This window comes from Drosophila pseudoobscura, chromosome 4 (assembly GCF_009870125.1).
Source record: "Drosophila pseudoobscura strain MV-25-SWS-2005 chromosome 4, UCI_Dpse_MV25, whole genome shotgun sequence".
NCBI lineage: Eukaryota > Metazoa > Arthropoda > Insecta > Diptera > Drosophilidae > Drosophila > Drosophila pseudoobscura.
Window position 1 is genome coordinate 14,447,144 of NC_046681.1, and position 24,332 is coordinate 14,471,475.

General features: G+C 46.6%; 11 protein-coding genes across 13 annotated transcripts; 4 read left to right on the forward strand and 7 right to left on the reverse strand.

Moving 5' to 3' along the window:
• Positions 1–319: 319 nt before the first annotated feature.
• Positions 320–2,031, reverse strand: Fgop2 (Fibroblast growth factor receptor 1 oncogene partner 2). The gene is made up of 2 exons (XM_001355739.4): positions 1,872–2,031; positions 320–1,808 (listed from the first exon to the last, which is right to left on the reverse strand). Exon 2 carries the CDS (start codon positions 1,735–1,737, stop codon positions 760–762), a length of 978 nt encoding a protein of 325 aa, XP_001355775.3. The 5' UTR covers positions 1,738–1,808; positions 1,872–2,031; the 3' UTR covers positions 320–759.
• A 515-nt stretch (positions 2,032–2,546) lies between these two features.
• ihog (interference hedgehog) lies at positions 2,547–5,919 on the reverse strand. Its single transcript, XM_001355740.4, has 2 exons — positions 5,633–5,919; positions 2,547–5,561 (listed from the first exon to the last, which is right to left on the reverse strand). Exon 2 carries the CDS (start codon positions 5,550–5,552, stop codon positions 2,841–2,843), a length of 2,712 nt encoding a protein of 903 aa, XP_001355776.2. The 5' UTR covers positions 5,553–5,561; positions 5,633–5,919; the 3' UTR covers positions 2,547–2,840.
• An 832-nt stretch (positions 5,920–6,751) lies between these two features.
• Gas41 (YEATS domain-containing protein 4 Gas41) lies at positions 6,752–7,598 on the reverse strand. Its single transcript, XM_001355741.4, has 2 exons — positions 7,046–7,598; positions 6,752–6,987 (listed from the first exon to the last, which is right to left on the reverse strand). The coding sequence occupies exons 1-2, from the start codon at positions 7,569–7,571 to the stop codon at positions 6,830–6,832; spliced, it is 684 nt and encodes a 227-aa protein (XP_001355777.2). The 5' UTR covers positions 7,572–7,598; the 3' UTR covers positions 6,752–6,829.
• A 148-nt stretch (positions 7,599–7,746) lies between these two features.
• On the forward strand, positions 7,747–11,804 carry SA1 (stromal antigen). The gene is made up of 10 exons (XM_002133264.3): positions 7,747–7,878; positions 7,946–8,261; positions 8,318–8,491; positions 8,559–8,858; positions 8,914–9,347; positions 9,410–10,245; positions 10,295–10,653; positions 10,718–11,008; positions 11,077–11,620; positions 11,684–11,804. The coding sequence occupies exons 1-10, from the start codon at positions 7,808–7,810 to the stop codon at positions 11,743–11,745; spliced, it is 3,387 nt and encodes a 1,128-aa protein (XP_002133300.1). The 5' UTR covers positions 7,747–7,807; the 3' UTR covers positions 11,746–11,804.
• Positions 11,642–13,773, reverse strand: LOC4816123 (zinc finger BED domain-containing protein 1). 2 transcript variants are annotated; one of them, XM_015181436.2, is made up of 3 exons: positions 13,500–13,773; positions 12,475–13,434; positions 11,642–12,413 (listed from the first exon to the last, which is right to left on the reverse strand). In XM_015181436.2, exons 1-3 carry the CDS (start codon positions 13,743–13,745, stop codon positions 11,802–11,804), a joined length of 1,818 nt encoding a protein of 605 aa, XP_015036922.2. In that variant the 5' UTR covers positions 13,746–13,773; the 3' UTR covers positions 11,642–11,801. The 2 variants fall into 2 exon arrangements, with proteins under 2 accessions (XP_015036922.2, XP_001355778.3); XM_001355742.4 differs by having other exon boundaries at positions 12,475–13,437.
• A 161-nt stretch (positions 13,774–13,934) lies between these two features.
• On the forward strand, positions 13,935–15,986 carry LOC4816195 (mini-chromosome maintenance complex-binding protein). Its single transcript, XM_001355743.4, has 3 exons — positions 13,935–15,159; positions 15,220–15,463; positions 15,522–15,986. Exons 1-3 carry the CDS (start codon positions 13,964–13,966, stop codon positions 15,903–15,905), a joined length of 1,824 nt encoding a protein of 607 aa, XP_001355779.2. The 5' UTR covers positions 13,935–13,963; the 3' UTR covers positions 15,906–15,986.
• On the reverse strand, positions 15,919–17,190 carry Atac1 (Ada2a-containing complex component 1). Its single transcript, XM_001355744.4, has one exon. It carries the CDS (start codon positions 17,064–17,066, stop codon positions 15,984–15,986), a length of 1,083 nt encoding a protein of 360 aa, XP_001355780.3. The 5' UTR covers positions 17,067–17,190; the 3' UTR covers positions 15,919–15,983.
• A 2-nt stretch (positions 17,191–17,192) lies between these two features.
• On the forward strand, positions 17,193–18,394 carry Hmgcl (hydroxymethylglutaryl-CoA lyase). The gene is made up of 2 exons (XM_001355745.3): positions 17,193–17,330; positions 17,391–18,394. The coding sequence occupies exons 1-2, from the start codon at positions 17,271–17,273 to the stop codon at positions 18,312–18,314; spliced, it is 984 nt and encodes a 327-aa protein (XP_001355781.1). The 5' UTR covers positions 17,193–17,270; the 3' UTR covers positions 18,315–18,394.
• Positions 18,351–20,946, reverse strand: sip2 (septin interacting protein 2). Of its 2 annotated transcripts, XM_001355746.4 has the most exons (5): positions 20,807–20,944; positions 20,571–20,695; positions 20,026–20,381; positions 18,706–19,964; positions 18,351–18,643 (listed from the first exon to the last, which is right to left on the reverse strand). In XM_001355746.4, exons 2-5 carry the CDS (start codon positions 20,642–20,644, stop codon positions 18,407–18,409), a joined length of 1,926 nt encoding a protein of 641 aa, XP_001355782.2. In that variant the 5' UTR covers positions 20,645–20,695; positions 20,807–20,944; the 3' UTR covers positions 18,351–18,406. The 2 variants fall into 2 exon arrangements, with proteins under 2 accessions (XP_001355782.2, XP_015036923.1); XM_015181437.2 differs by lacking the exon at positions 20,571–20,695 and having other exon boundaries at positions 20,807–20,946.
• Positions 20,947–21,079: 133 nt separating this feature from the next.
• On the forward strand, positions 21,080–22,518 carry Coprox (oxygen-dependent coproporphyrinogen-III oxidase). Its single transcript, XM_001355747.4, has one exon. It carries the CDS (start codon positions 21,218–21,220, stop codon positions 22,382–22,384), a length of 1,167 nt encoding a protein of 388 aa, XP_001355783.1. The 5' UTR covers positions 21,080–21,217; the 3' UTR covers positions 22,385–22,518.
• Positions 22,519–23,263: 745 nt separating this feature from the next.
• Positions 23,264–24,049, reverse strand: Sumo (Small ubiquitin like modifier). The gene is made up of 2 exons (XM_001355748.4): positions 23,915–24,049; positions 23,264–23,794 (listed from the first exon to the last, which is right to left on the reverse strand). The coding sequence occupies exon 2, from the start codon at positions 23,731–23,733 to the stop codon at positions 23,461–23,463; it is 273 nt and encodes a 90-aa protein (XP_001355784.2). The 5' UTR covers positions 23,734–23,794; positions 23,915–24,049; the 3' UTR covers positions 23,264–23,460.
• Between the last annotated feature and the right edge of the window lie 283 nt (positions 24,050–24,332).

Below are 24,332 nucleotides of genomic sequence, written 5' to 3' on the forward strand. Positions count from 1 at the left end.
CATAGACAGACGCAGCGAGCTTATGAGAGAAATTTGTAGGGTTATAATGGAAAATAAGAGATTTTTGGATTCAAAGGGATGGAGAAGCCAGTTGAAAATTGTTCTTATAGATAATATCATATTGATTAACCTTTTATATTATTCTTTGGATCATCATCTATCATCAACCCATGGGAATCAACTGCTTTCGACTGAAGGTAATATATTCTTCAGTTTCAATGAGTAATGGGTTTTAATTGTATCTTCAATAGATTGATTTTTCAGTAAAAGTTAAGGAAACATTTTTCAGGGTGGTGTAGACAACTTATTTCATTCAATATGATATTGACCCATGCCACTTCTTGGGCATATCCTTCAGTTGTAATGGAATTTATTTTCGAAATCATAAAATCGACAGAGTACATTCGTTTGTGTGAGTACGAGTATGGTGTGTTCTTGTTGTTATTTTAATGATGAACTTCATGTTTGCTTTGTTTACATTCGTGTATAGACATTATTTTGTAATATGTTTGTATAAATACTTAGAGATTATCAATCGCTAAGAGCTAATGCAGGTGTTATCCCATACATATTTGTATATATACTGCATGTGTGAGCTGGTGTGAATGGGCGGGGGTGTGTAGGGGCGTGAGTGTGGGGTACATAAGATGCAACAGCAGCGCAGCGATCGAAATGAATAGCGTATGAAGTAACAATGGAGATTGACGAGCGAACATGATGACGACCAGGCTGGTGGTGGACTGTACAATACAGCACCTATCATGTTGCACTGGTGGCAACGACAGCAGCCGATGCAGTTGCGTGCTCCTCGCCAGCATCATTTGGCGTCGTTACGGCTGGCACACTGGTTGGATTAGCTGCAGGTCCGTTGTTATTCTCATTAGTTTCCGGTTGCTCTGGGGCTTCCAGCACTACTGTAGGCGAAGGCTGTGCCTGTGCCTGAGGCTGTAGCTGTGGCTGACTCTGAGCTGGGGCAGTGTTGAATGAGCTGTTGCTATTGTTGGATGTATTCTTCGCCGGCTCCGGACTGCTGTACAGTTGTATGACCGAATTGTTGTTTACATTCTCCACCGAAGCACCCGATAAGGACAGATCATCGGCCGAATCGTCTGCCAGGCAGTCCGTTTGCACTGACTTCTCCTCGAGCAGGTGGTCGTTTTCACGAATGGGTCGCTGGGCCGAACCATATTGCTTGGAGATCTGCAGCAATTCCCGCAATGATTCGTTCTCCATTCGTAGCTGCGATATGGTCTGCAGTTCCCGCTGCACGATCTCATCGTCGACGGTGGCCGCCCGCTGCATGACGGCGGCCATTTCGTTGATTTTTTCGCGTTGATCTCGGATCACCTGCCACAGGCGCTCGTTGTATAGCTCCTTGAAGTTGATTTTACTGTCCAGCACCTTGGTCACTGTGTGTTCGCGGTACTTTTGCATCATCAGCTCCATGGCCCGCTCGTAGTCTTCGATGCAGATTTTCAGCTCGCGATTCTCTTTGAGTATCTCCGAGCTGTTGATGTTTTGCTGCTGTATGCGATTCACCATGTCCGCGTTGGTCTTGTTGTTTGAGATGCGATTGAGGGTCTCAATGTCGTCCTGGTATTCCCTTAGGCTCACTACCAGGCGATGATTCGTCTCCGCCTCCTCCAGCAGAGCCGTCCCCAGGGCATCCAAGTCTTTGACACGGCTGGCCATACGCTGTGCGTCCATTATCATCTGTCCTACTGATAGATTTGACATGTTGCGGCCCGCTTCAAATCCAACTGCAATTTATTATTTCTTTTGTTTTGGGCCAGGCCTTACTGCTGGCTCTGCAAGAGAACAATAAGAACATTAGCCTTTGGGCATTTGGCAGCTTGGGCACTGTTTCCTACATTGGCTTTTAATCTAGCACAACTCCGACTTGGCTTAAACTAATTGTTTGTTTCTTTTTTTTAGCCAAAATATGTACAATAAATGCTACTAATAGAAATTTTGACGACGACGACCTAATTATTAGCTGACAGCTGAGAATCAGTGTGACCGCGGACTTATCAATAAAGTATACCGTACGACCGTCAGAAATATACCGAAACATACCATCTCATTGAACAAATATACCGCAAATATACTGACTAATTCAAGATCTGTTTTACATATTCCTCTATTTTGATCTTCCGTCTAATATTCTCAGCTATATAGAATATTTTGCCATGCCCACATAATTTAAGACCATTGATGAATAAATTTTCTACTTGATTGGCTTAATTTAAATAAGTATTCCTATCGATAGTTGAGTTTCTTCCGTATCGATAGCTATTCCGTGTATGGTCACTCCTGTGCTCTTAATTTGATTTCAAATTTAAAAAAAGTCTCCGCCGTTTTCGGCCATATAGGCTGAGGTCCTGACGTAATGGACCTCGGATTCGTGTTCAGTGCATCAAAATACATGAGTATGGTACTGGGTCGGTCCTGTGGAGTTTTCTTTAAAAATGATGCCTCTTGGGGAGCAAATTCAGAACTTCGTGGTTATATACATATGTATATTATAGGATTTTTTGTAGAAGAGGTTTCATTTTAAAGAAGAATTCGTTTATTATCATTAGGAAGCTATCAGTACAGAATTGGATCTTATGTGTATCGAAATTTGGAAGACTTAATGAGAGGTGGACATACAATATGCTAAGTTCTTAAACGATCATGCATGCATAAATCTAATCTAATTAAGTACCTTAAGGCTATGTCGTATTCGCATAAGTACAAACTGTAAAGGTTTTGTCATTTTAAGTCAGAGATAAAACAGAGGTAGAGGAATAGCTAGATACATCGGTTATAGGGATGTACAGACTAAAAAGATCACGAGATTATACGCCCACGCTGTTCAGGCTGCCGGAGGAGAGGTTCTCCGAGCGACTGGAAAGACGCGGCCGCTTCATGATGACTCGTCCAGGCTTGCTGGAGCTCTGCATGCAAGGACCATCCGCCGTCCCAGCCTCGGATGACTGGTTGAGATTATTGTTGTTTCCGCCATTGTTGCCGCCGGAATTTGCACCGTCAGCACGTTCCAGCGTGCGTTGAGAGCGACGTAGCGAAGAGGATGACATTCGCCGGAGTCCCGGGTCGTATTCGTAGGTGGGTTGTCGCTGAAAGTACGCCATATCGTTGTCAGTCTCGAGGCCAGGTGGGTTCTTCTCGTCTAGCTGTTGTTGCTGCTGCTGTGCAAGCGGATTCAGAGTGATGTGAATGTGCCTCGTGCGCTGGCGTTGTTTGTTCGGTGAGCAGCTGCCCAGCGGCACAAAATCCTCACGCAGCTCGGCCATGCGCGGTTTGTTCTGGGTTTGGCCCCGTCCCCGAGGACTCCGACGTCGACACATGCACAGGAAGGCGCTAACCAGCAGAATGAGCAGCAAGGCCCCGCCACCAATTGTGCCCGTGAGCATGGGACTCATGCTGAATGTTTCGTTGTGGCTGGGCGTGGTTGTGTCTCGATCGCCGATTCCTTGAATTGTTGGCTCCTCCGTGGTGCTGGCCCTAGGTCTCTGCGTGCGTCCTTGCTTGAGGGCGCTGAACTCGGAGGCGGAGACAGCACTGAAGGACTGCAGCTTAAATTCGTAGATGGTTGCGGCCTCCAAGGTGGCGATTTGGAAGCTCCTCGCATGAGCACCTTCGATGGTGGCTTTGTAATATTCCCCGGCCGAGGAGGACGGACGATAGTAGGCATAGTAGCCCGTGATTAGATGCTCATCGGCATCGCTGTCAAGGCGCCAGTGCAACACCACAGCCGTCTCCGAGTACTCCTCGATCTCCAGCAGCTCTGGCACCGGCATCGGTTCGAGGGCGGCTCCTGGTTGCAGATAGAACTTGGCCGAAGTGTTGCTCTCCTTGTTGTCATTGTTTGAGTAGACGGCCAGGATGCGGAAGCGATAGGTGCGCTGGGGCTTCAAATCGGTCACCGATGCGGTAAAGCTCTTACCCAGCTCCGAGTTCCATTTGGGCTTGCCATAGGGTATATTATCGTTGGTCGTCTGCCAGTTCTTGCGCTTGCCCTCGCTGATCATGCGGTACTGCACCTTGAAGAAGAGTATGAGAAGGCCATCGTTGCGCGGCACATGCCAGCGGAGCATCACCGATTCATCGGACAGTCGGGTGACATTCGGTGGCGATGGCGGGATCATCTTGGTCGGCTTTTGGCCATGGTTGACGGGCTTCATGGACCGATGGGAGCCAAAGCCCCCACCACTACCAGTCTCTCGGGGCTCACTCTGTATCTGCTTGGGATTCACCTGAAGCAGCGTTCCGGCACTCTGTTCGCCCAGTCTGTTACGGGCAAAGCACTGCACATAGCCGGCATGACGCTTCTGGACGCTGTGTAGGACCAAGTATCCATTGGGCAGCTGTTCAGCCTCGGTGTCATTAATGCTGCTCTCGCCATTCAGCAGCCAGTAGAGCTCTGGAGCTGGCACTCCAGTTGCCTCGCATTCCAGCTGCATGCGTTCCCCCTCGTTGGTAAGATCGGCCCACGGGGGACGCGTTATCCGCGGCGGTACCTCCACTGTCACATTGATAAAATGCTCGAGCGTTGGGCGTACGCCATTGTCCAGGTAGCAAATGTAGGTGCCAGTGTCGTGCCCTTGGACATTGGATATCTCCAGTCCATGGTTGAGCACTCTGGTTCGTTTGTTGTGTATCGCCTCAACCACATCCGGGCTGCTCCACACGGCAGTGGGCGTCGGTGAGCCCACACCGGGACATAGTAGCAGCAGGGTACTTCCTTCTCGTATGGTTACGGCTTGGGACGTTGGTTGACCGCTTAGCAGGTGAGGAGCCTTATTCTGAGATCCTCGACCGGACAGCACCTCCAGTACCATGGAGCTAGAAATTTCGATACGGGCTCCAGAAGCCGGATTGGTGGCCAGACAGGTGTACTTTCCCGCGGAGGCAGTGGAAACGTTTGTCAGAAATAAATTTCCATTGGTGGCAGCCAATTCTGGCTTAATTTCCACTCCATTTCGATAATAGGACCAGCTGGCCGAGGGATTTGAATGCACCTGCTGACCACATGACCAAAGGACAGAGTTTCCCGGGGCCACACGCCATTGCAAGTGAGTTTCCTGCCGGCCCTTAACGCTGGTGTTCGCCAACTCCAGCCTGGCCGTGGTAGAGGTAACCACGAGCGGGCCAAACCAGCCAATACATCGATACTCGCCGACCGTGTCTGGCCGCACAAGGACACGCAGACGGGAAATGGCCGTCTCTTGGGTTACGTTCAGCTTGCCATTGCCCGATTTCAGGTATTTAAATCGGCTGGCTCCCACGGATCCATTGGAATTCGCGGCATTCGGCCAGCGGCGATAGCTCCACTCGAAACCCTCTGGCTGCAAACTGGTCTCGCACTCAAACACCACCTCATCTCCAAGGGGCGCCACAATTGATTCGGGTGCGCGAAGAATTCGCACGCCTGGCGAGGGCGCGGGCGATGGCGACGAGGGAGGGAACGATGGCTGTAAAACCGGAATTGCTTCCAGGCTCGACGTCAGCAGCGAAAAAAGCAGAAGCGACGACGTCAGCGGCGACATTGAGAGGGACTGCAAATGGTAAGGCATAGGTATACCCAAAAATATATAACCAAAGCCTAATCCAAATCTTTGGCACTCACTGTATTTCGTATCTTTTGGTGGCTTGAGAAACGCGTTTGCGTTTGCGCAGTTAACAAATTTCACTCTTGAGAATCACGCATCACCGTTCGTTTATATGGGTCTGTATGTATCCATATTCATGTGTACGCTGTTTATGCACATTATACGTTAACGACCAGACATTCGAGCCATAAAATCATTGTCTTTTAATTCAGCATTCGATTTTCGAAGCCACCGACATGATGCACTCAACAAGTCAAATAAACAATAGCATTTTATTGTTCTGCCCCTCAGAAATATACCGAAATATACTGACTAGTTGTTTGTATTCAAGTACCATCATATTCCTCGTTTTTGATATTCGCTTGAATGTTACTAGCTAGCTAGGACCCTCAGTTCTGAAATCATAATTTTATCCAATTGATCAATCAATTTCCTACAAGACTAGCGAGTTTTAAGTTCTTATCGTTTCTTTATAAACAAGCTAAAACGCTCAATTCGATGCTGATCACCAGTATTCGATGTGTCCTGTGACATGGCTAAATGGCATATACTGGAAAAGACTAGAAAATACTATGAAAAGTATAAAATTTTGCAAGGTGTGTGAGCTAGACATGGTGGCAAGAAAATAAGTGTGACCGCGGAAATTCCGATTCCGATATCTACCGATGAAAAACGAACTCAGCCCACTTAACTAACTTGACTAAAACAAGGTTGATATTTATCCTGATCCCGATACTCATCCCATTCTTGGTCTCCATAAGAAAACCATAAACTGCTAAAGAGTTTTAGCCTTCATTGCAGCCAGGGATGACAAACATTTCCGCTATTCTATAATACCCTTTCCTCTAAGGTATGCCGAATGTTGTTTTACAATACATTTTTGACGATGCCACGGACAGAATGTCGTGTTAATATTCCCGAATAATTACGGTATATTCACCTTTAGCGACTGCCCGAATGTCTCCAGCTTTTGGCTAATAAAGTGTCTCAGCCAAAATGTTATACCTTCCAGGGTCAATTTACGCCGAATAGCATTGTGAATCTGCACCACCTCTTGAACTTGAAAATCACGTACATTTCCCGGTAGGTTCAGCTTTTCAATAGTTGTGAAATGCAGTTTCAATCATCACCATACGTATATTTATATAATTTATCATATTAATTTATTCTCATTAAATTCTTCGCCAAAACATGGTCGCATGGAGATGCAGGTATTACGTAGGTGCCTTTTGCACTTTAGCCAATTCCGCCTTAAATTTCGAGATGGTTTCCCGTGCAAGCTTCAGCTTGTCCTTGAGTGTTAGAATCTCTCCCTTAACTTTCTTCTTTACATTGACAATGTTGTCCAGCGTTTTAGTCTTCTTTTCTTCAACTAAAATAAACAAATCTATTTAGTACTAATGGCCAAACGGCAAGTGAAAAGCACTTACAGTCTGTGTCATGGCTAAGCAGTCCATTGGAGCTTTGTTCCGAGAGCATTAAATAATGCTGCATGACCTGGGTTGGCTCTTGGAAGACGATTTCTTCATACGATTCCGATACAAGACCCTTCTTGGTGTCCATTGTGGTGGTGGAGGTCAGCTCGCCATCAACGACGGGCGATTGAAAGAGCTTCAGGATGTGGTAGCAGGTCACCGGCCGCTCCGACTGATCATTGAAGTAGATTTTAATAACAACCTCAAACTCACCCCAGCCGGTTTCCGTGACCTCGTATGGGGGCTTGACCACAATGCGATTAGGGTTCGCATAGCTCTCGTGCAGCTTAAAATGCACTTTCTTCACGTAAATGGACATGTCCTCATTGAAGTAAGGCTTCAGATAGACCTTCCACTGGTGCGTGTGTCCGTCCTCCTCACGTTTTTTGCCAAAGGAGCGCGCGATGTTCCCATACACAATGGGCTTGACAATGGTGACGCCCTTGAGCCGACCACCTGAGTCTCCTCCGAAATCAGCCATAGTTTCAATTAAATTTATATTTTTTGTTACAAATTTAGGTAATTTGTTGTCATTCTTCTTCTTATCCTCGCCGCTTATATCGATATAGACGCTTCCACCAATCGATATATTTTGCAGTGCAACCCCGCATTCCACCCACTTCTTGTTATAGACGCCTTGGCTGAAAATATAAAAAATATTGTGTTTTTATTAACTATTGAAACCTACTGGCGATAAAATAAATAGTTAAGCAAATAATGATGGCGCGCCGCGGTGGAAAGCGCATTCGGATGGATGATCCGCCCCCAGAGTACGAGGAACTCCACAGGTCCGACAAATGTCTAACTCACCTGGCCAGGTGTTTACCTAAAAACGGATTTGTTTAATTAATATAGCGATGCTTTAAATGAAAGCACTTCCGATGCAGACAGTCCCACCAAGCGTATGACCCGATTGCGGGCTCGTGGCGGTGTACGGGACAAGCCTCCAATTATCGACGACGACGAGGATGAGTTTTTCGCGCCAATAGCCCGAAAGCGAAAGGCACCAGCTGTCAAAAAGCCGCCAGCAGAGCGAAAGGAACGCGTCGAGAGGCCACGCAAAGAGCCCGCGGAGAGAGCACACCACGAACGGATTGACAACGAAAGAGAGATAACTACAGACGAAAACAGCCTGTACTATATCGTGCGACACTCCAAGAGTCCCATAGCGGTAGGAGCTAATGCCTTTTTCATTAAATATTTAAATAATATCGTTCTCTGTTGTAGAATATTGTCGACCAATGGATAGAGCAATACAAGACAAATCGAGAAACAGCGCTGGTCGCTTTGATGCAATTCTTTATAAATGCCAGCGGCTGCAAGGGCAAGATATCGGAGGATATACAATATCCAGTGGATCATACAGCAATCATTCGACGAATGACTGAGGAATTTGACGAGGTAATCCATTTGCCATGGTACCACACAATATTCCCATCCATCTAACAATCAAAAATTTTATTTGTAGGAGAGCGGTGAATATCCCTTAATCATGACCGGAACCCAGTGGAAAAAGTTCAAAAATCATTTTTGCGATTTTGTGCAAACGCTCGTCAAGCAATGCCAGTACTCCATTATCTACGATCAGTTCCTGATGGACAATGTAATTTCTCTGCTCACGGGATTGTCTGATTCGCAAGTGCGGGCCTTCAGGCACACGGCCACGTTGGCAGCCATGAAGCTAATGACTGCCTTGGTGGATGTGGCTCTGCTTGTCTCGAATAATTTCGATAATGCTGCCAAACAGTTTGAGGCTGAGCGTGTAAAGGTAGTGTCATTCACACTTATCAAATGCAATACCTTCAATACAAATTTCTTATTAGTCTCGCGACCGTCGCGCCTCAGATCGCTTGGATTCCCTGATGACAAAACGATCAGAGTTGGAGGAGAACATGGATGAAATCAAGAGTATGCTGACCTACATGTTCAAGTCCGTGTTTGTGCACCGCTACAGGGACAGTCTGCCAGATATACGGGCCATTTGTATGGCTGAGATTGGCATCTGGATGGAAAACTATCCGCAAAACTTTTTGGACGACTCTTACTTGAAATATATTGGCTGGACGCTACACGATAAGATTGGTGAGGTGCGTCTGCGCTGTCTGCAGTCGCTGCTGCCGCTGTACGAAAAAGAAGAACTGAAGGGAAAACTGGAACTCTTCACCTCGAAGTTTAAGGATCGAATTGTGGCCATGACACTGGACAAGGAGTTCGAAGTGTCTGTTCATGCCGTCAAGTTGGTGATCAGTATATTAAAGTAAGTATTGAAGCATACATTTTTGGCAGTATTCTATACAAATTAATTTGAATTGGGTAAAGAATACATCCAGAGATTTTGGCCGACAAGGATTGTGAGATTGTGTACGAGCTGGTCTATTCGTCCCATCGTGGCGTAGCCCAGGCGGCCGCCGAGTTTCTAAATGTTCGATTATTTCATCTGACCAACGATATGGAAGAGACTAAGACCAAACGAGGCAAGGTACGCCTGCCAAATACTCCTTTAGTGCGAGATTTGGTTCAGTTTTTCATTGAATCCGAGCTGCACGAACATGGCGCTTACCTGGTGGACTCCTTCATCGACAGTAATGAGATGGTCAGGGACTGGGAATGTATGACAGATCTGCTGCTGGAAGAGCCGGGTCCCAACGAGGAGCTCCTCGACAACAAGCAGGAGTCGACGCTCATTGAGATCATGGTTAGCAGCGTCAAGCAATCGGCCTCTGGGGAGGTTCCAGTGGGACGTGCAAGTAATCGGAAATTCACATTCACCGCCAAAGAGCTCAAGGCCATTCAGGACGAGAAGGCCAAGCTGACGGAGCATTTTATTGTCACGCTACCCGCCTTGCTAGAGAAATATCAAGCGGACAGCGAAAAGTTGGCCAATCTCTTGGCCGTTCCCCAGTACTTTGATCTCAATCTGTATACGACAAATCGTCAGGAGAGTAATCTGCAGGCACTGCTCGATAAAATCAATCAGGTAATGAGCATGCACACTGGCAGGGATGTGTTGGAGACATGCGCCAAGACCCTGGAATGCCTCTGTGCCGAGGGTAGTGCCACCTACACGCGTTGCAACATTGCCCGCTCCAACATTATCGAGAGCGCTGTCAATAAGTACAAGGATGTCATCGAAGAGTGGCGCAATTTGATTCAGGGTAAGGCTATATATTTATGTGTTTCAATTTGAATGTGTGGAATTTTTAGGTGAGGAGACCCCCAACGAGGATGATATCTACAATATAACCATCGCCTTGAAGGTTCTCTCCATTCTGTATTCCTCGCACAATCTCAATCCATGGGATTTGTTCAAGTCCCTGTTTCAGGACGTTGAGGAGGCGCAGTCCAAGGACAATGTCGAACGTTGCCTTCCCAACGAAGCTCTGGCTTATTGCATTGAGGCCTGCTACTTCTCCATTAGCTGGGGCCTCTACTACGTGGAGAACGACTGTGAAGCGCTCAATGTGGCCGATGTGGTGGCTGAGCTGCGCAGCAATTTAGATAGCTTCATGTCGGCCTGCTTTGAGCTAACACGTGATGGACCCACAGTGCAAATACAAGAGGCGGTGCGTGCAAAACATGGCTTAATTATCAAGCGGAAATCATATTTTAAATTCCATTTTCTTGCAGGCATACCAATCCATCTGTGATCTCCTGATCATCTTCTCCGATCAATTGGGACGCAGCGAGATCGAGCACATACGTAGCTTGGAGTACAAGTCGCGGATGGATGAGCATCTCATACTGGACAACTTTGTGCAGCATTATGTTTTCTCGCTGAAGCAAGATGCCGTCCAGGACGAGACGCGCATCGAGGAATTACACAAGAAGCGAAACTTCCTTGCGTGCTATTGCAAACTGGTGGTCTACAACATTATACCCACAATGCGAGCAGCCACAATATTTAAATATTATGTTAAGGTGAGGCATCCACGTCCTCCCCTTTCTAATAGTAAGAGGAAGGCCTAACAGAATCTTTTATCTTTCAGTGCTACAATGATTATGGTGACATAATTAAGGCCACGCTAGGCAAAGCACGTGAGATCAACAAAGTCAACTTTGCCATGACCCTGCTTCTCAGTTTAATCACTGTATTCAAGACGCTCCTCGAGCAGAGCGAAGACGGCACAGTATCAAAGAGTTCACAAGAGTTTCTCGACCTTAAAGAGTTGGCCAAGCGATTTGCTCTGACTTTCGGCTTCGATGCGCTCAAGAATCGCGATCCGGTGGCGGCCATCCATCGCGGTGGCATCTATTTTGCTGCCAACAAGCAGCCCGATGATCCAGTGCGGGCACCCACACGTCTTTTGTTCCTGGAGGTGCTCAACGAATTCAACTACAAACTGCTGAAGCAGGACAAGAAGGTGATTATGAGTTTCCTGGACAAGATCATACCACCTGGCATGCCATCGAGTCGTGCAGAGGAATGGCAGCCCTTGGCTTTATATCGAAACTCTTTGCTGCATGGGGAAACGGATCAAACGGCGCCAGTTGCCACACGACGGGCTTATGTACGCAAGCGGCGTGATCATGGTAAGAAAGGCAATTATCTCGTTTAATATAAACAAAAACTAAAACAATAATATTTTTATTTAGATGAAGATGAAGAAGAGGAAGAAGATGAGGAGGAGCATAATGATCCCGACTACAGGGGCTAAAAATAATAATTAACAATTCAAGTAGTTTTAAGATTAAAGTATACAAATCTCAGCTTTTACACTCTGTTGTCGGAGACCTTAGAGTTGGACTTGATGAACAATATTTTGGATACACTTTCGGGACTCAAATGCCCCTGCATATCACTATACAAATGTGCAGATTCGCCAAACAATGCCTCGTTGGACGCACTCGCTGCCGGAGCGGAAAGAAACTGCCGAACAATCCTATACAGGGGGCTGTATTTGATGTTTGTTTTCCACCAAATCAAAGGATCCATGCTCCTCTCAATTCTTGGCTCGGAGTTGTATAGATATAGGAGGTTCTTAAACTGCGACTGAGAGCTAAAGGATGTGGTGGCTGTCTGATTATGGGCAGAGCCAGAGGCCAGTATATTATCCAAAATGGTATCAATCTTTGATTCATTTTTAATTTGCGAAGAAGATATTTTAACTTTTTGCAAAGAAGGCTGACCCTCGTCGTTTCCTTGGATGCTGGTTAGCTGCTGCAGCACTTCGTTGGTGACCAGTTGCTCTTCGCGATCGTTGAAGAAGGCTTGCTTGTAGCGCGGATCCAAATATGTGGCCACCAGATATTTTATATCTGTGGTAATATGAGAGAACTTCATTTCCAGTTCTTCTAGCAGTTTACGGGCAAAGCTGCAAATGGTCTGTAAAAATGTATTAGGATATGTAGAAATTTATTTGCTTTGTTTTATAATGAAAGATTACCACTGAGGACACAAAATTGTGGACATCTGTTCGAAGAGAATCCCTCAAGGCAGCCACAAGCGGAATCACCGAAGAGGCGGTCGTTGAAGGATCGCTCCACATTTTGATGATCTCCTCGCAAGGCTGCATTACTTTCTTGCACAAATCAATGTCCAGCCATTCATCTGGATAGATTTGGACCAGACTATTTTCCTCGGCGTACAGCGAGAGAGCGTCCTTCATCTTGAGCACACGGCCCATAATGTCGAAAATGGAGTTCCATCTCAAGGGACTTTCGGCGATGATTGAGCACGGCTCTTGTTTAAGGCGAATCTCTTGAATGAATTTCAGCTGCTCCTGGGCCATCGTGGAGGACGCAAAATGCTCAACAATTTGCTTGCATTTCGAGTAGAGATTCTGGAGCTGTTGGTTCTCTTGCAAGGCGAATCTCACACACATTTGCAGGCGTGAGACAGAGCAGTCGGGAAGTGCTCCGGCCAGAGCAGTTGCCTCATCTCGGATAATGCAATGAACCTTCTCTCTAGAAAGCCCCATATCCAAACCTGAGATCAAACCCTGAATACAATAGGCCACTCTGTCGGTGTCCTCATAGCTAAGGGCCTCGCATTTGAGCGTAAGTCGCTGAGCCTTGAAATCACTCGTGACACCAAAACACGAAAGGCTAAGCAGGCCATCGTTATTGGCCCACCACAGACTGGTGCTCAGCGATATAGCACCTAGCAGATCCACCTGCTGCTTCACCTGAACGTGAAGTCTATTGTGGATATCGCGGCACAATATATTCTCATAGTAGCCCCTCGCTTTGATCACATATCCCGAGTGCAAAACTTTCACAAAGTTTATGAATCCGGGGCCTTCTATCAAGTCGAAGGAGTGATTGAGAAACATTTGCGCCAAATGTTCGTCACAGCGCGCGAACAACTGATCTTCATTGTCCATTTCCAAGGGATCAGGAGCGATCTTCTGATTTCAAAATGTAACTATATCATGAGGGAATATCTCAGGGAACAGATTGAAATACTCACATGCAGTTTCAGTTCCAATTGCGATGTAGGATGCTGTGGCAACCTGTAAGTTACTTCTCTTTTCACTAAGCACCTGATATCTTCGGCGAGTGTTTGAAACTCCACAGGGTGCTTGCTTTTCAAATGGTTCCTCAGGCAGGTGGTGCCTCTGCCCTTTCTCGAGTAATTTCTGTTGCATAGACAGCATGTGGCCACCGTATCGTTGGCCTTGTAGAAAAACTGCCAGACATTGCTTTTCTTGCTCATAGTTTTTGTATCAAATTCCTACTTTTTGCGGATGTTGTTCACATCCGCCTCTACATCCGTTTTGGTGTGGCTTCTGCAGCCCTGTTTTGCGGAGCCATCGTCCAGGTCCACATCGCTATAAATTCATCGATATTTGCCACTTTTGGCGCGCTATCGACACAAAACGTAGAGCAGCTGCTGAGTTTTTGTTTGTTATTTGCGAATTTTTTCAAAATATAATGCCTTGTTCAATGGATATGCCAAGTACTTCCAACGGATTGGACCACTACAGCCAAAGGGACCCATCCGAGTTGAAGGAGCTGCTTAAGGATTCAACTGCATGGCACGCCATTCCTTTGCTAAACTACACGCCGTTGCATAAACTGAAGGATCAGACTTTGGTGCGTTTCCGGGGCATGATTCAGGACATGATGGACCCGGAAATCTATTTGGAGCGCTATGAAGTGAAATCCTCGGACGGAAGCAAGCGTCTACAGCACGGCCAATACCATGATTGCTTAAAGCTGGCAACGGGCGAATCAATCGACTACAATGCCGAGAGCAATGTGCATGGCGAGAGGCGTACACTGTTTGTGGTTTCAGTGCCAGGCCTGAATGATTGGACCAAGGAACACGAAGGCAAGTGCAGTCCCCAGCCCAAGTTGCTCAGCCAAACGCAATCGCCAAACAATGCCAAAAAGCGTACTTTGGATGACCAGGAAGCCATGGATGTAGAAGATGATAACGATACTTTGCTCAAACGAAAATGTGTTGAGGGGACCAAGTCAGACTCATCGGGGAACTCATCGGCCGCTGCTCCAGCCGTGCTCGGCTCTGAGTATTTGATAAATTCTCCCTTGCCCAGTCGACCCAGCATGGCCTGCATGGTGAAAGTGTACGAAGACTTTGATAGCTATAAACTGAATTCCCTGGTCGACTTTGTTGGTTTCCTATCAGTCGATCCCTCGCTGGATGCCGCCACCATAGATACGGAGGGTTTTGATAGCCTAAGCGAGCTGCAGGCCACGCATCCATCGCCCTTCCTCATACCACGTGTGCATGCCTTTGCAGTCCAGCATTTGCCGCACGCCAATCCGCTGCTGGACAAGAGTCTACAACAGCCGGCGGACGCTAGTGCCAGCGAAGATCTATCACAGACCAGCGTGCACAAAGATTTACGGATGCTTCTGAAGCTCTGCCTGTTTGACGATGACTTGGCTGCCGAGTATTTGCTTTCCCATTTGATTTCCTCGGTGTACAGTCGCTCCGAGATGCAGAGCATTGGAAAGTTTTCCCTAAACATATGCAACTTGCCCAAGGAATCACTGGCACAGTATACAACAAAGCTGTACCAAGTACTGGAGCTACTTTTGCCAGCCAGCCATTACCTGGCCATGACTCTGGAGACAATGAACACGGCTGCCTTTGCCCCCAAGTAAGTGAGACATAAGCCTTGATCGTGAATATGTATGATTAACAATTCTTGGCCCAACAGAAAGGATTACGAGACCAACAAGCTGGTCTCTGGCATGCTACAGCTAGCACCGCACACTCATCTGGTGCTGGACGAGACGTACATGCAGCAGGGCAAACTGGAGGCGAATGGCGTCCTTGCCATCCAGCACTTGGCGCACCTGATCAACAGCCAGGAGCTAAAGTGCGATTTCCAGTACTATCAGATTGACTACCATGTGAACATTCCTGTGCTTGTCCTGAGCGAAGGACGCAGTATGTTACCGGTACAGCATACAGTATTTCATGTGCGATTGGATTTCAAATCAAATACCTCTCTTACAGAGCGACTTTGTGTTGCCTATTAACGCCGATGCCAAGGCCGTGGAACTGCTGGATGAATCTCTGAAGGCGGCCCACCACTACTTGCAGCCAGCGCGCCTCCAACAGTTCCGCAAGTATTTGACCTTGGCACGCATCAGTCCGTTTAACGTCAGCGAGGAACACACCGAGATGATTCAACAGGATTTCGTGGATATGCGCAAGGCGAATGCCAAGAGCAATGCGGATGATCTGCATGGCTTGTTGGTGCTTTCACGCCTTCTGGGCATTGCCCGTGGGAAAAATGCACTGGACAAGGAAACTTGGCAGCTGGCGACCGAGTTCGAGGCCAAGCGGCGACAGCGGCTACAGGCATTGCCGAAGTCAACCGTCCAGCTGCGTAATTAATTTGGTTTCAACATAGAATTTACTCATTTTTTATTGTCTTATTATAATGTTTACAAATAAGTATTAATTGGAAGAAAACTATGAGTCCTGATCCACAACAACTTCGTGGCCCATATGCTCGAAGCGTTCTTCGATCAACTGACCGGCCAGACAGTCGCCGCATAAATTTATATGGCAATAGCAGCTATCACAGCGCCAGTGCGTCCTGGTCACAGACGCCGCCTCACATTCGGCGCACTTGGGTGCCATCGGATCGGGATTGTAGCCATCTTCGATTTGCTGTTTCTCTTCGAGTACGGCCGTGAGAAGTTTCAGACGCAGCTGCTCCTTACGCTTGGCATCTTTATCCAGATCGCCGTCCAGGCCGTCGGTCTCGGCCTTGGGTTCCAACTTGGCTTGTGAGAATGCGGGCGACAAAGCGCCCGCAGGAGACTGCCCTCGCAGTTCGTCCAGTGTTATATCGTCCTCGGGCATTTGCAGAGATATATTCTGGGCAGGAAAGAACGTAGATCGGCGTATATTGAACTTGGGTTTGGTCAGGGGTGGTCGGCGATATTTGGGCAGGCGCCCTGGTACCGGCATGCCAGCTTCGTGTAGCTTCTGGAAGTACTTCTGTATGCGACTGAACACCTGCTGCGTTGTCCGATTCCCCAAGGCTTTGGCTATCTTCGCAAAGCGTCTGCTTTCCACCTCCTCCGGCGGATACTGAATTAGCAGCCGCTCCAAATGTCGCTGCTCCTCGTTGGTCCAGAGGCGGTTGTGGTGTTTAACCGACCGTCCGCTATTGCTGTCGTTCACTGTTTCCGGGGACTGCGGTAATTCTGGAGTGTAAGAAGCCATCTGATTTGTGGAAACTCCGGCTCCGTCCTTGGCTGTCAATGTGGGTAGCTCTGGCAAGGGCGCTATGACTATATAGTTGTCCGATATCAGCGGCTCGTTGCTGCGTAGTTTGTCTAACAATAGCTGCGGATTGTTCAGGTAAATTTTCCTAGTCGCTTCTAACTCATCAATCTGCTGGTGGACACGAATGCGTTGGGCTTGCAACACCGCAATGGTGCGCAATAGGCTGGAATAGAACTCATTGCCACGGAGTGCCAGGTGCTCAGACTCAAAATGAAACACGTCCTCATCCTCCGGGGCAGAATCATCCAGGTGTTCCATTTGAATATAGTCTAAATTAGTTTTAAATCACCAAACCGCCAAATTTTCAGAAAAATCAACACATATGTATGTGCATTAGTGATGATATAAATATATCAATATATAATTATTAGTATCGATGCTTTTGTTGGAAATATATCGATCGTGCTGATAAGAAACAGCTGGTGGGCAAGTCGAAAATACGTAACATTTTAATCTAGCAATATGCCAATTCCACGAATTCTCCTCCCAGCATACCGATCTCTGGCTTCCTTCACTGCCAAGGTACTAGCTTAGCCAAATAGATCAATCTCATATGAATATTAACCCTACAATAACACACAGCGCACGGCGGTTACAAGTCAATCGAACCAGGTGCGGATTGTGGAGGTGGGTCCACGGGATGGACTTCAAAATGAAGCAAAGATCCTGCCAGCAGCAACGAAAATTGAGCTGATCGATCGGCTATCCGAAACCGGCCTGACCACCATTGAAGCAACAAGTTTCGTGAGCTCAAAGTGGGTTCCCCAAATGGGAGACAATTCAGAGGTATTTCGAGGCATTCGCAAAGTGCCAGGGATCAACTACCCGGTGCTCACACCGAATCTCAAAGGGTTCGAGAGTGCGCTGGCAGCCGGTGCCGAGGAGGTGGCCGTCTTTGGAGCCGCTTCTGATGCATTTTCCTTGAAAAATGTCAATTGCACAGCCGCCGAGGCAATCGAGCGCTTCAAGCCAGTTCTGAAAGCATCCCAAAAGCATGGAGTTCGTGTTCGTGGCTATGTATCTACAATAGTAGGTTGCCCATACGAGGGAGCCGTTGCGCCGAGTGCTGTGGTGAGAGTAGTCGAGGCTCTTTATGAGATGGGCTGCTATGAGATTTCTCTGGGCGACACCATTGGCGTGGGAACGCCCGGCAGCATGCGTCGAATGCTGGACGAGGTAGCCCGAGCTGTGCCCGCTGAGAATCTGGCTGTTCATTGCCACGATACTTATGGCCAGGCTCTGTCCAATATCTTGGTGTCACTGGAATACGGCATACGCGTGGTGGACTCTTCTGTTTCTGGCCTTGGTGGTTGTCCCTATGCCCGGGGAGCATCTGGCAATGCAGCCACCGAGGATGTGGTCTACATGTTGCACGGAATGGGACTTAATACAGGCGTTAATCTCGACAAACTCATACAAGTTGGCCGCTACATCTGCACGGAGTTGGGCCGCCCCTCCGAGTCAAAGGTTAATCGCGCCTGGAAGGGTCCTGCAGTGAAGCAGTAAATAGATCTGGATCTCCAGAAACGGCAAACGATGGCATTTACTAGAAATAGTTACACAATACATTTATTTTTGATGCAACATTCAGATATTTCTTATTTGCTCGAAAATTGCTGAGCATCTCGAAGGGTATACATGGAGATGTCGCCGGAGGCGAGCGACAGATCGGCCAAACTTTGATTGGCAGGGCGTGGAATGTGCGATACGGGGGCATCACTAGGTAGCTTCATTTTACCATCATGACGGAATACTTTTGGCTCAACGGCCGTGTTCAAATACTTTTGAATTTTCTGCACATTGGGCATCGGTATGGGCGTGCGTTCATCGATCACCTGCCAAATGTCTGTGGGGTTACAGAACCTACCAACGATTTCAATTCCATTTCTCAACTTACGTGCTGTAGCTCTGAAGATATGTACGCCTTTTTGGGCAGTAGTTGAGATGCGGATACGATGTCCAGTTCGTTGCGTATTCCCGCCGAAGTGGAAGCAGCAGGCTGCAGCAAACGGGACTCCTGTTCCAGTTCAGTAATGGCCAAAGTGCTAAAGACATCTGTGCTGGTCTGACGGAAAGTACTCATCAGCGGTGTCGTACCAGACATTTGAGTGTATGTGCGAATGGGACTAATAATGTCATCATAGGGCTGCTTCAATTGGCGCTGACGACGCTGGGGAATGCCCGATGGTGTGTTTAAGAAGGTATGTGGAGTCTTTTTCAAATGCATATTAATGTCATAGCGAGGTGGTATTTTGCTTTTACTCGGCGACTGCATCACATTTTGCGGCTTGTTATTGCTGCGTAGAGGCACAGGGGGCTGCAGAAATTCGGCGGCAGCAGTCTTGAGCAAACGCTTGGGTGACATATCAAATGTATTCTGTTTCTGAAGAACTGGGCTCTTGGGTTTGGCTACGGTTGCTGGAACTGGAGCAGCGGCAGCAATGTACTCCAATCCTTTTTGCATCATATACTGAATTTCCTCGATTGTATCATTGAAATGCATCGAGTTCTCTTTGTTTTCTTCTGCTTCATCCGCGAATGCCTCTTCCTTAATATCAAAAATAGGCGCTTTATCGTTGGAAATGCCCTCCTCCTCGTCGGACGATGATAATTCAATTATTGTATTCTCAACATAATCCGATTCATCATCATTTTTGGAGGGAGACGCTAGCTCTATTAAGCTGCCATGCAAATCACCCAGCAGCTCGCGCTCTTCTTCCTTAGACATGTTGAGCGGTTTGGCTTTCTTAATTGCCGCATAGAACAGGTCATCGACGTTGAGAAGAGTTCCTCCTATGGAACTAGACTCTGTGGCCGTTTCATAGGAGCTGGACACATTTGTCTTCTGGGTTTGAGCACTCTGGAAACTCACGTGTGACGACACATCAGATTCCTGCTCATAGGCCTCGATTATGGTCGAGGGGCGCAGCAGACCCACCATCTTTACGGGCGAGACATTCTTTTTCGCCATTGGCTCTGGATTGGAGTCCTCACTGCAGGCCAGTGTCTGGTCACTATCCCAAAAACGTGAGGGTGCCTCAACGTCCTCAAGCTGTGTGCATTCCACTCCCTTGACCGGACTCTCGTTGTCCAAGTGATCCTCAGAGCCGATCTGCTCCAACATGCGACGCAAGAACTCAATCTCCTTCTGGGCAGCTACAAAAATGTTTAATTTCTATAGGATCTCTAATGGCATAGGCTTTTTCTTTTTACTCACTGTCTTCACCGCTGAGATCACGTATGCCGCTATTCTCCTTGGCCATGGCAAGAACATGTTTTTTGTCCTCACTGTGCAGGTACTGAAACAGGGTGCTATCGGGATCGGATGCCGTCTTATCGCACATGCGTTCAAAGGCATCAAAACTGTCATCACCATGTTCCGAAGCATCTCCAGTGGCCATGGATTCGTATATGGTGTCGTCACCCATATTGATTGTGGTTGCAGCTTCCGCCTGCTTCTGCTGCTGCTCCTTCTTTAACTTTCTCGCCTCTAACAATTTCTTCAGGTCCTCATCAATATCCAGGCTGTAGCGCTGTTCCTTAGATTCCATTTGTGCAGATTTTTTAGGTACTCTGAAAAATTGAAACTTATCACAAACCGGATGGATGTCAATTGCTACTCTAATAATTCTATGGTTACTATGTCATTCTCAAGGGATATGTTTTTTTCATGCATACAGTCGAAAATATAATAATTTTAGTTTCTAAATAATAAGAACAACACTATTACTATCCAATGGTAAGGGAGAGTCTGGTATTTACCGATTGGCCAGAAGGTGATCACGCAGTTTCTGACGCCAAGCCTCGCTGTCTTGAAATTTGTTAAGACCAGACATTTTTTTGCCTGTTTTGCAGCTTGTGTGTTTGTGTGTTTGCGTGTGCCGGTCCTTAGTGCACAAATCGAGAGAGCATTCGGTGTAAGCGTTACAAATAAACTCAAAGCGCCTCTAGTTGTTTAACGTATTTGGTTTATATTCTTAACAATTAACATACCATACCTTTAATTTACAAATAGTGAAGCGAGACGCTACTCTTTAAATATTTTCGTTGACGCGCTGCCGATCAGAAAGGTACTCGCAAGTAGTTATCGAACGACGCTCTGTGGCGGTCGGTATTTTTAAAATCGATGCCTTGCTTTGTTGAATATGAATGAAATTAGAATGAATTGAATTGCAAAGGCTAGGCTCTCTATGCTAAAATATTTTAGTCTATTTTTATAATTTACAAAAATTTTTCAAACAAAGAATGCGAGAATATTTGTTAAAATGTTTTTTCTGGAGTGTCACTTTTAGGTGTCGATACATCGATTGCAAGCAGTCTTCAAATGCCGGTGAAAAAAGATAACAAACAAAGTGCACTTTTAGAGGAAAAATTAATCACTAAAATTTGTAAGTAGGCTCTGGAGCAACATGAACGTAATACGGCACACAATGTCCCTGGTGTCGTTGGGCGTGTTTCAGCTCGGCCGACGGACCAGGAGCCAGCATTTCCGTGGCTTTCTGCTCGGCACGGGGCTGGGGCTGTCGGCCTTTTCATCGGTCACGTACGCACAGGCGGAGGCCGAAAACGCAAAGGTCAAGAGAAAGCTGGATACGTCCAGGTTCATGGCCGAGCCGATAACAGATGCCGCAGTCCTGTTGGGGGACAAGGCCAACATGCGGCACAGAATGGAGCTGATGATTATGGAGATTCAGGCGGAATTCTGCCGCGCCTTGGAATCGGAGGAGATGTGTGGCAAGAAGTTTCAGGTGGACCGTTGGCAGCGAGAGGAGGGTGGCGGCGGCATTACCTGCGTTATCCAGGATGGCGATGTTTTCGAGAAGGCGGGAGTTAACATCTCGGTGGTCACAGGCTGGTTGCCACCAGCTGCTGTTCAACAGATGCGCTCCCGTGGCAAGAACCTGACGGAGGGCGCCAAACTACCCTTCTTTGCCAGCGGTGTGAGCGCTGTGATCCATCCACGCAACCCACATATCCCTACTATCCACTTTAACTATCGCTACTTTGAGGTGGAAACACCAGATGGCAAAAAGCAATGGTGGTTCGGGGGCGGCACAGACCTCACACCGTACTACCTGGACAAACAGGACGCTCGCCACTTCCACCAGACTCTGAAGTCTGCCTGTGACGAACACGACACCTCCTACTATCCCAAGTTTAAGAAGTGGTGCGATGACTACTTCCGCATCAAGCACAGGAGCGAGAGCCGTGGCATTGGCGGCATATTCTTTGACGACATCGATTCACCCAACCAAGAGGCTGCCTTTAATTTTGTGACTGGCTGTGCTAAGGCCGTCATCCCGTCTTACATGCCCCTTGTACAGAAGCACAAGAACCGGGAGTATGGCAACAATGAGCGGCAGTGGCAACTACTTCGCCGCGGCCGCTATGTGGAGTTCAACCTCATCTACGATCGCGGCACCAAGTTCGGCCTATACACGCCCGGTGCGCGCTATGAGAGCATTTTGATGTCACTGCCTCTCCATGCCCGCTGGGAGTACATGCACGAGCCCAAATCCACATCCAAGGAGGGTGAGCTAATGAAGGTTCTGAAGAATCCAAAAGATTGGGTCTAACCCATGACATGAGTTAATTTTTATGTGGGAAAATGGTGCCTTTCAAATAGAAATACATACACAAACAGACAGATGCACACATAATTACATATGGGCATTTTTAAAATAAATATGAGCCAAATTTTTACGTTTTACATAATGAAGTTTGAAATTATAGGGATTTGATTAACGGTATAGCCTTAGATACAGAATTTGTAGAATTTGCATCTAATCTATGATCCACATGTTCTTAAGTAAGTATTCTGGAAGATTCTACGTAAATGGTAGTACATGCATACATAAATCCATTTGTATGTCTATCTACGCTTGAAAATGTTTTGTCTCAACTGTACATTATTTTGTAGATTGAGAAAATATCCGTTCTTGGTATACATACAAATCTCCATGTGCAGTAGATTTTTCAAACACTGTTGCACTTCCCCAGAAACACATACAGAACATCTGCAATCAAATTTCAAGATGGTGGATTTTTAAGGGTTATGTCCGTCTATCTAGAAAATTCCGTAAAATGACGTCATCTAACCAATTTTAAGGTTATACCACCAATGCCTATGCAACGTGCATATTTCTCCATCAAATGGAGCGTTCGGTTCAGCCCGATTTTGTATGTATACCTATTTACACGCATAGGCAATACAGGCGTATGCCTGCACACCTACAGCCCTGCCCTCACGCACACTACACATTTTCCCCCCTGAATCACATCTCAGACTGTGCATAAGTGTGTGTGTGTGTATGCCTGCGTCTTTACACGCGCGTAAACCGGGAAATTCGCGCCACCGGCAATTCCTCATGTGGACGGGACGGCAACCCAAGCCGTTTAAACAAATGCAGATTTCTACCCAATAAATTGAGATCATGTATCAGTCAATGGGGGGATTACATAGTTTATAAAATTTTTATTTTTCCTTTCTTGTATGCCATACGTTTTCTCTGTGTTGTTATGTTCGGTGTGCAGAGTATATCTGCTCGTGTTTCTTCTTTATTTTATGCTTCCTTTTTACTGCATCTGTTGTGGTTTGTTGTTGTTGTTGTTTGTTTTGTAGTACAAATGAAAACTAACTTAACTAATGGGTTTAATAGAAACCGCCGGTCTGCTGCTGGTACACCTCGATGGTGTCGCCTTCCTCCATCTCTAGCGAAGTTGGGGTATCGTTCTCGTTTATAGGCTGGCCATCAAAGCGGAAGCGCACAACCTGCATGGACAGCCCGGCCCTGTCACAGTAGGCGTTCATCAACTTTCGCAGCGGAGTGTGTTTTTTAATTTTAAATTGGACCACGGCATTGTCCTGTCCCAACACCTTCAAGTTGATGTGTTCGGTTTCACCACCTTTCTTTTCGTCAGACATGTTTTTTTCGATGGGTTTTCTGAGTGCGTGAGAGTCAAAAATATGAAATGATGCCGGCGTGCTGTACAAGAAAAAATTGCAAATAACACACAAATTAGTTATTTCAAATCACACACTTCATGCGCGGCTTGCTTGCCACCTCAAAGTGAGTTTTGCAATTATATTAATCTTGCGTTCTTACCGTTTTGCTGCTCGTTTCAAGTTTTAATGCAATTTTTCGCCGCGGCTTCCCTCTTCTACACACACGCCAAAAAATGGTTGTATTCAGTGTGTCCCCAGATTTGCACGCTAGAAATGCCTAAAAATGACCAGAGACGCTAGCTGGCAGGGTTGCAGCGACAGGGTTGATTTTTGTTATCGATTGTTAGAATAAAAATTGTTTAATTTGTTGTTTTAAATAAAACCACTGCACTGCATTGCATTGATTGTTCCATATTGCTTCAAATATTTGTAAATTATTTAATTTATAATTCATATTTTAGATTTAGTAAAAAAAAACACGGAAACTTAACGATAAGTCAAAATGCACCCGTGAAATTTCACTCATTTACTTTAAATGTTGCTTTGATCAAAATAAAACATCAATGCAGTTTCTAAAA

Excerpts from the sequence above, each read along its gene's own strand:
- Fgop2 (XM_001355739.4), bottom strand. The coding sequence starts at position 1,737 with ATGTCAAATCTATCAGTAGGACAGATGATAATGGACGCACAGCGTATG.
- ihog (XM_001355740.4), bottom strand. The coding sequence starts at position 5,552 with ATGTCGCCGCTGACGTCGTCGCTTCTGCTTTTTTCGCTGCTGACGTCG.
- Gas41 (XM_001355741.4), bottom strand. The coding sequence starts at position 7,571 with ATGGCTGATTTCGGAGGAGACTCAGGTGGTCGGCTCAAGGGCGTCACC. Across the intron at positions 6,988-7,045 it reads GCTTAGCCATGACACAGACT|TTGAAGAAAAGAAGACTAAA; the intron begins GTAAGTGCTTTT and ends TGTTTATTTTAG.
- SA1 (XM_002133264.3), top strand. The coding sequence starts at position 7,808 with ATGATGGCGCGCCGCGGTGGAAAGCGCATTCGGATGGATGATCCGCCC. Across the intron at positions 9,348-9,409 it reads TTGGTGATCAGTATATTAAA|AATACATCCAGAGATTTTGG; the intron begins GTAAGTATTGAA and ends AATTGGGTAAAG. Across the intron at positions 10,654-10,717 it reads CAGTGCAAATACAAGAGGCG|GCATACCAATCCATCTGTGA; the intron begins GTGCGTGCAAAA and ends ATTTTCTTGCAG.
- LOC4816123 (XM_001355742.4), bottom strand. The coding sequence starts at position 13,745 with ATGAGCAAGAAAAGCAATGTCTGGCAGTTTTTCTACAAGGCCAACGAT. Across the intron at positions 13,438-13,499 it reads AATTGGAACTGAAACTGCAT|AAGATCGCTCCTGATCCCTT; the intron begins GTGAGTATTTCA and ends TTTTGAAATCAG. Across the intron at positions 12,414-12,474 it reads ACAATTTTGTGTCCTCAGTG|ACCATTTGCAGCTTTGCCCG; the intron begins GTAATCTTTCAT and ends ACATTTTTACAG.
- LOC4816195 (XM_001355743.4), top strand. The coding sequence starts at position 13,964 with ATGCCTTGTTCAATGGATATGCCAAGTACTTCCAACGGATTGGACCAC. Across the intron at positions 15,160-15,219 it reads ACGGCTGCCTTTGCCCCCAA|AAAGGATTACGAGACCAACA; the intron begins GTAAGTGAGACA and ends TTGGCCCAACAG. Across the intron at positions 15,464-15,521 it reads AAGGACGCAGTATGTTACCG|AGCGACTTTGTGTTGCCTAT; the intron begins GTACAGCATACA and ends CCTCTCTTACAG.
- Atac1 (XM_001355744.4), bottom strand. The coding sequence starts at position 17,066 with ATGGAACACCTGGATGATTCTGCCCCGGAGGATGAGGACGTGTTTCAT.
- Hmgcl (XM_001355745.3), top strand. The coding sequence starts at position 17,271 with ATGCCAATTCCACGAATTCTCCTCCCAGCATACCGATCTCTGGCTTCC. Across the intron at positions 17,331-17,390 it reads TGGCTTCCTTCACTGCCAAG|CGCACGGCGGTTACAAGTCA; the intron begins GTACTAGCTTAG and ends AATAACACACAG.
- sip2 (XM_001355746.4), bottom strand. The coding sequence starts at position 20,644 with ATGTCTGGTCTTAACAAATTTCAAGACAGCGAGGCTTGGCGTCAGAAA. Across the intron at positions 20,382-20,570 it reads GATCACCTTCTGGCCAATCG|AGTACCTAAAAAATCTGCAC; the intron begins GTAAATACCAGA and ends TCAATTTTTCAG. Across the intron at positions 19,965-20,025 it reads TGATCTCAGCGGTGAAGACA|CTGCCCAGAAGGAGATTGAG; the intron begins GTGAGTAAAAAG and ends ACATTTTTGTAG.
- Coprox (XM_001355747.4), top strand. The coding sequence starts at position 21,218 with ATGAACGTAATACGGCACACAATGTCCCTGGTGTCGTTGGGCGTGTTT.
- Sumo (XM_001355748.4), bottom strand. The coding sequence starts at position 23,733 with ATGTCTGACGAAAAGAAAGGTGGTGAAACCGAACACATCAACTTGAAG.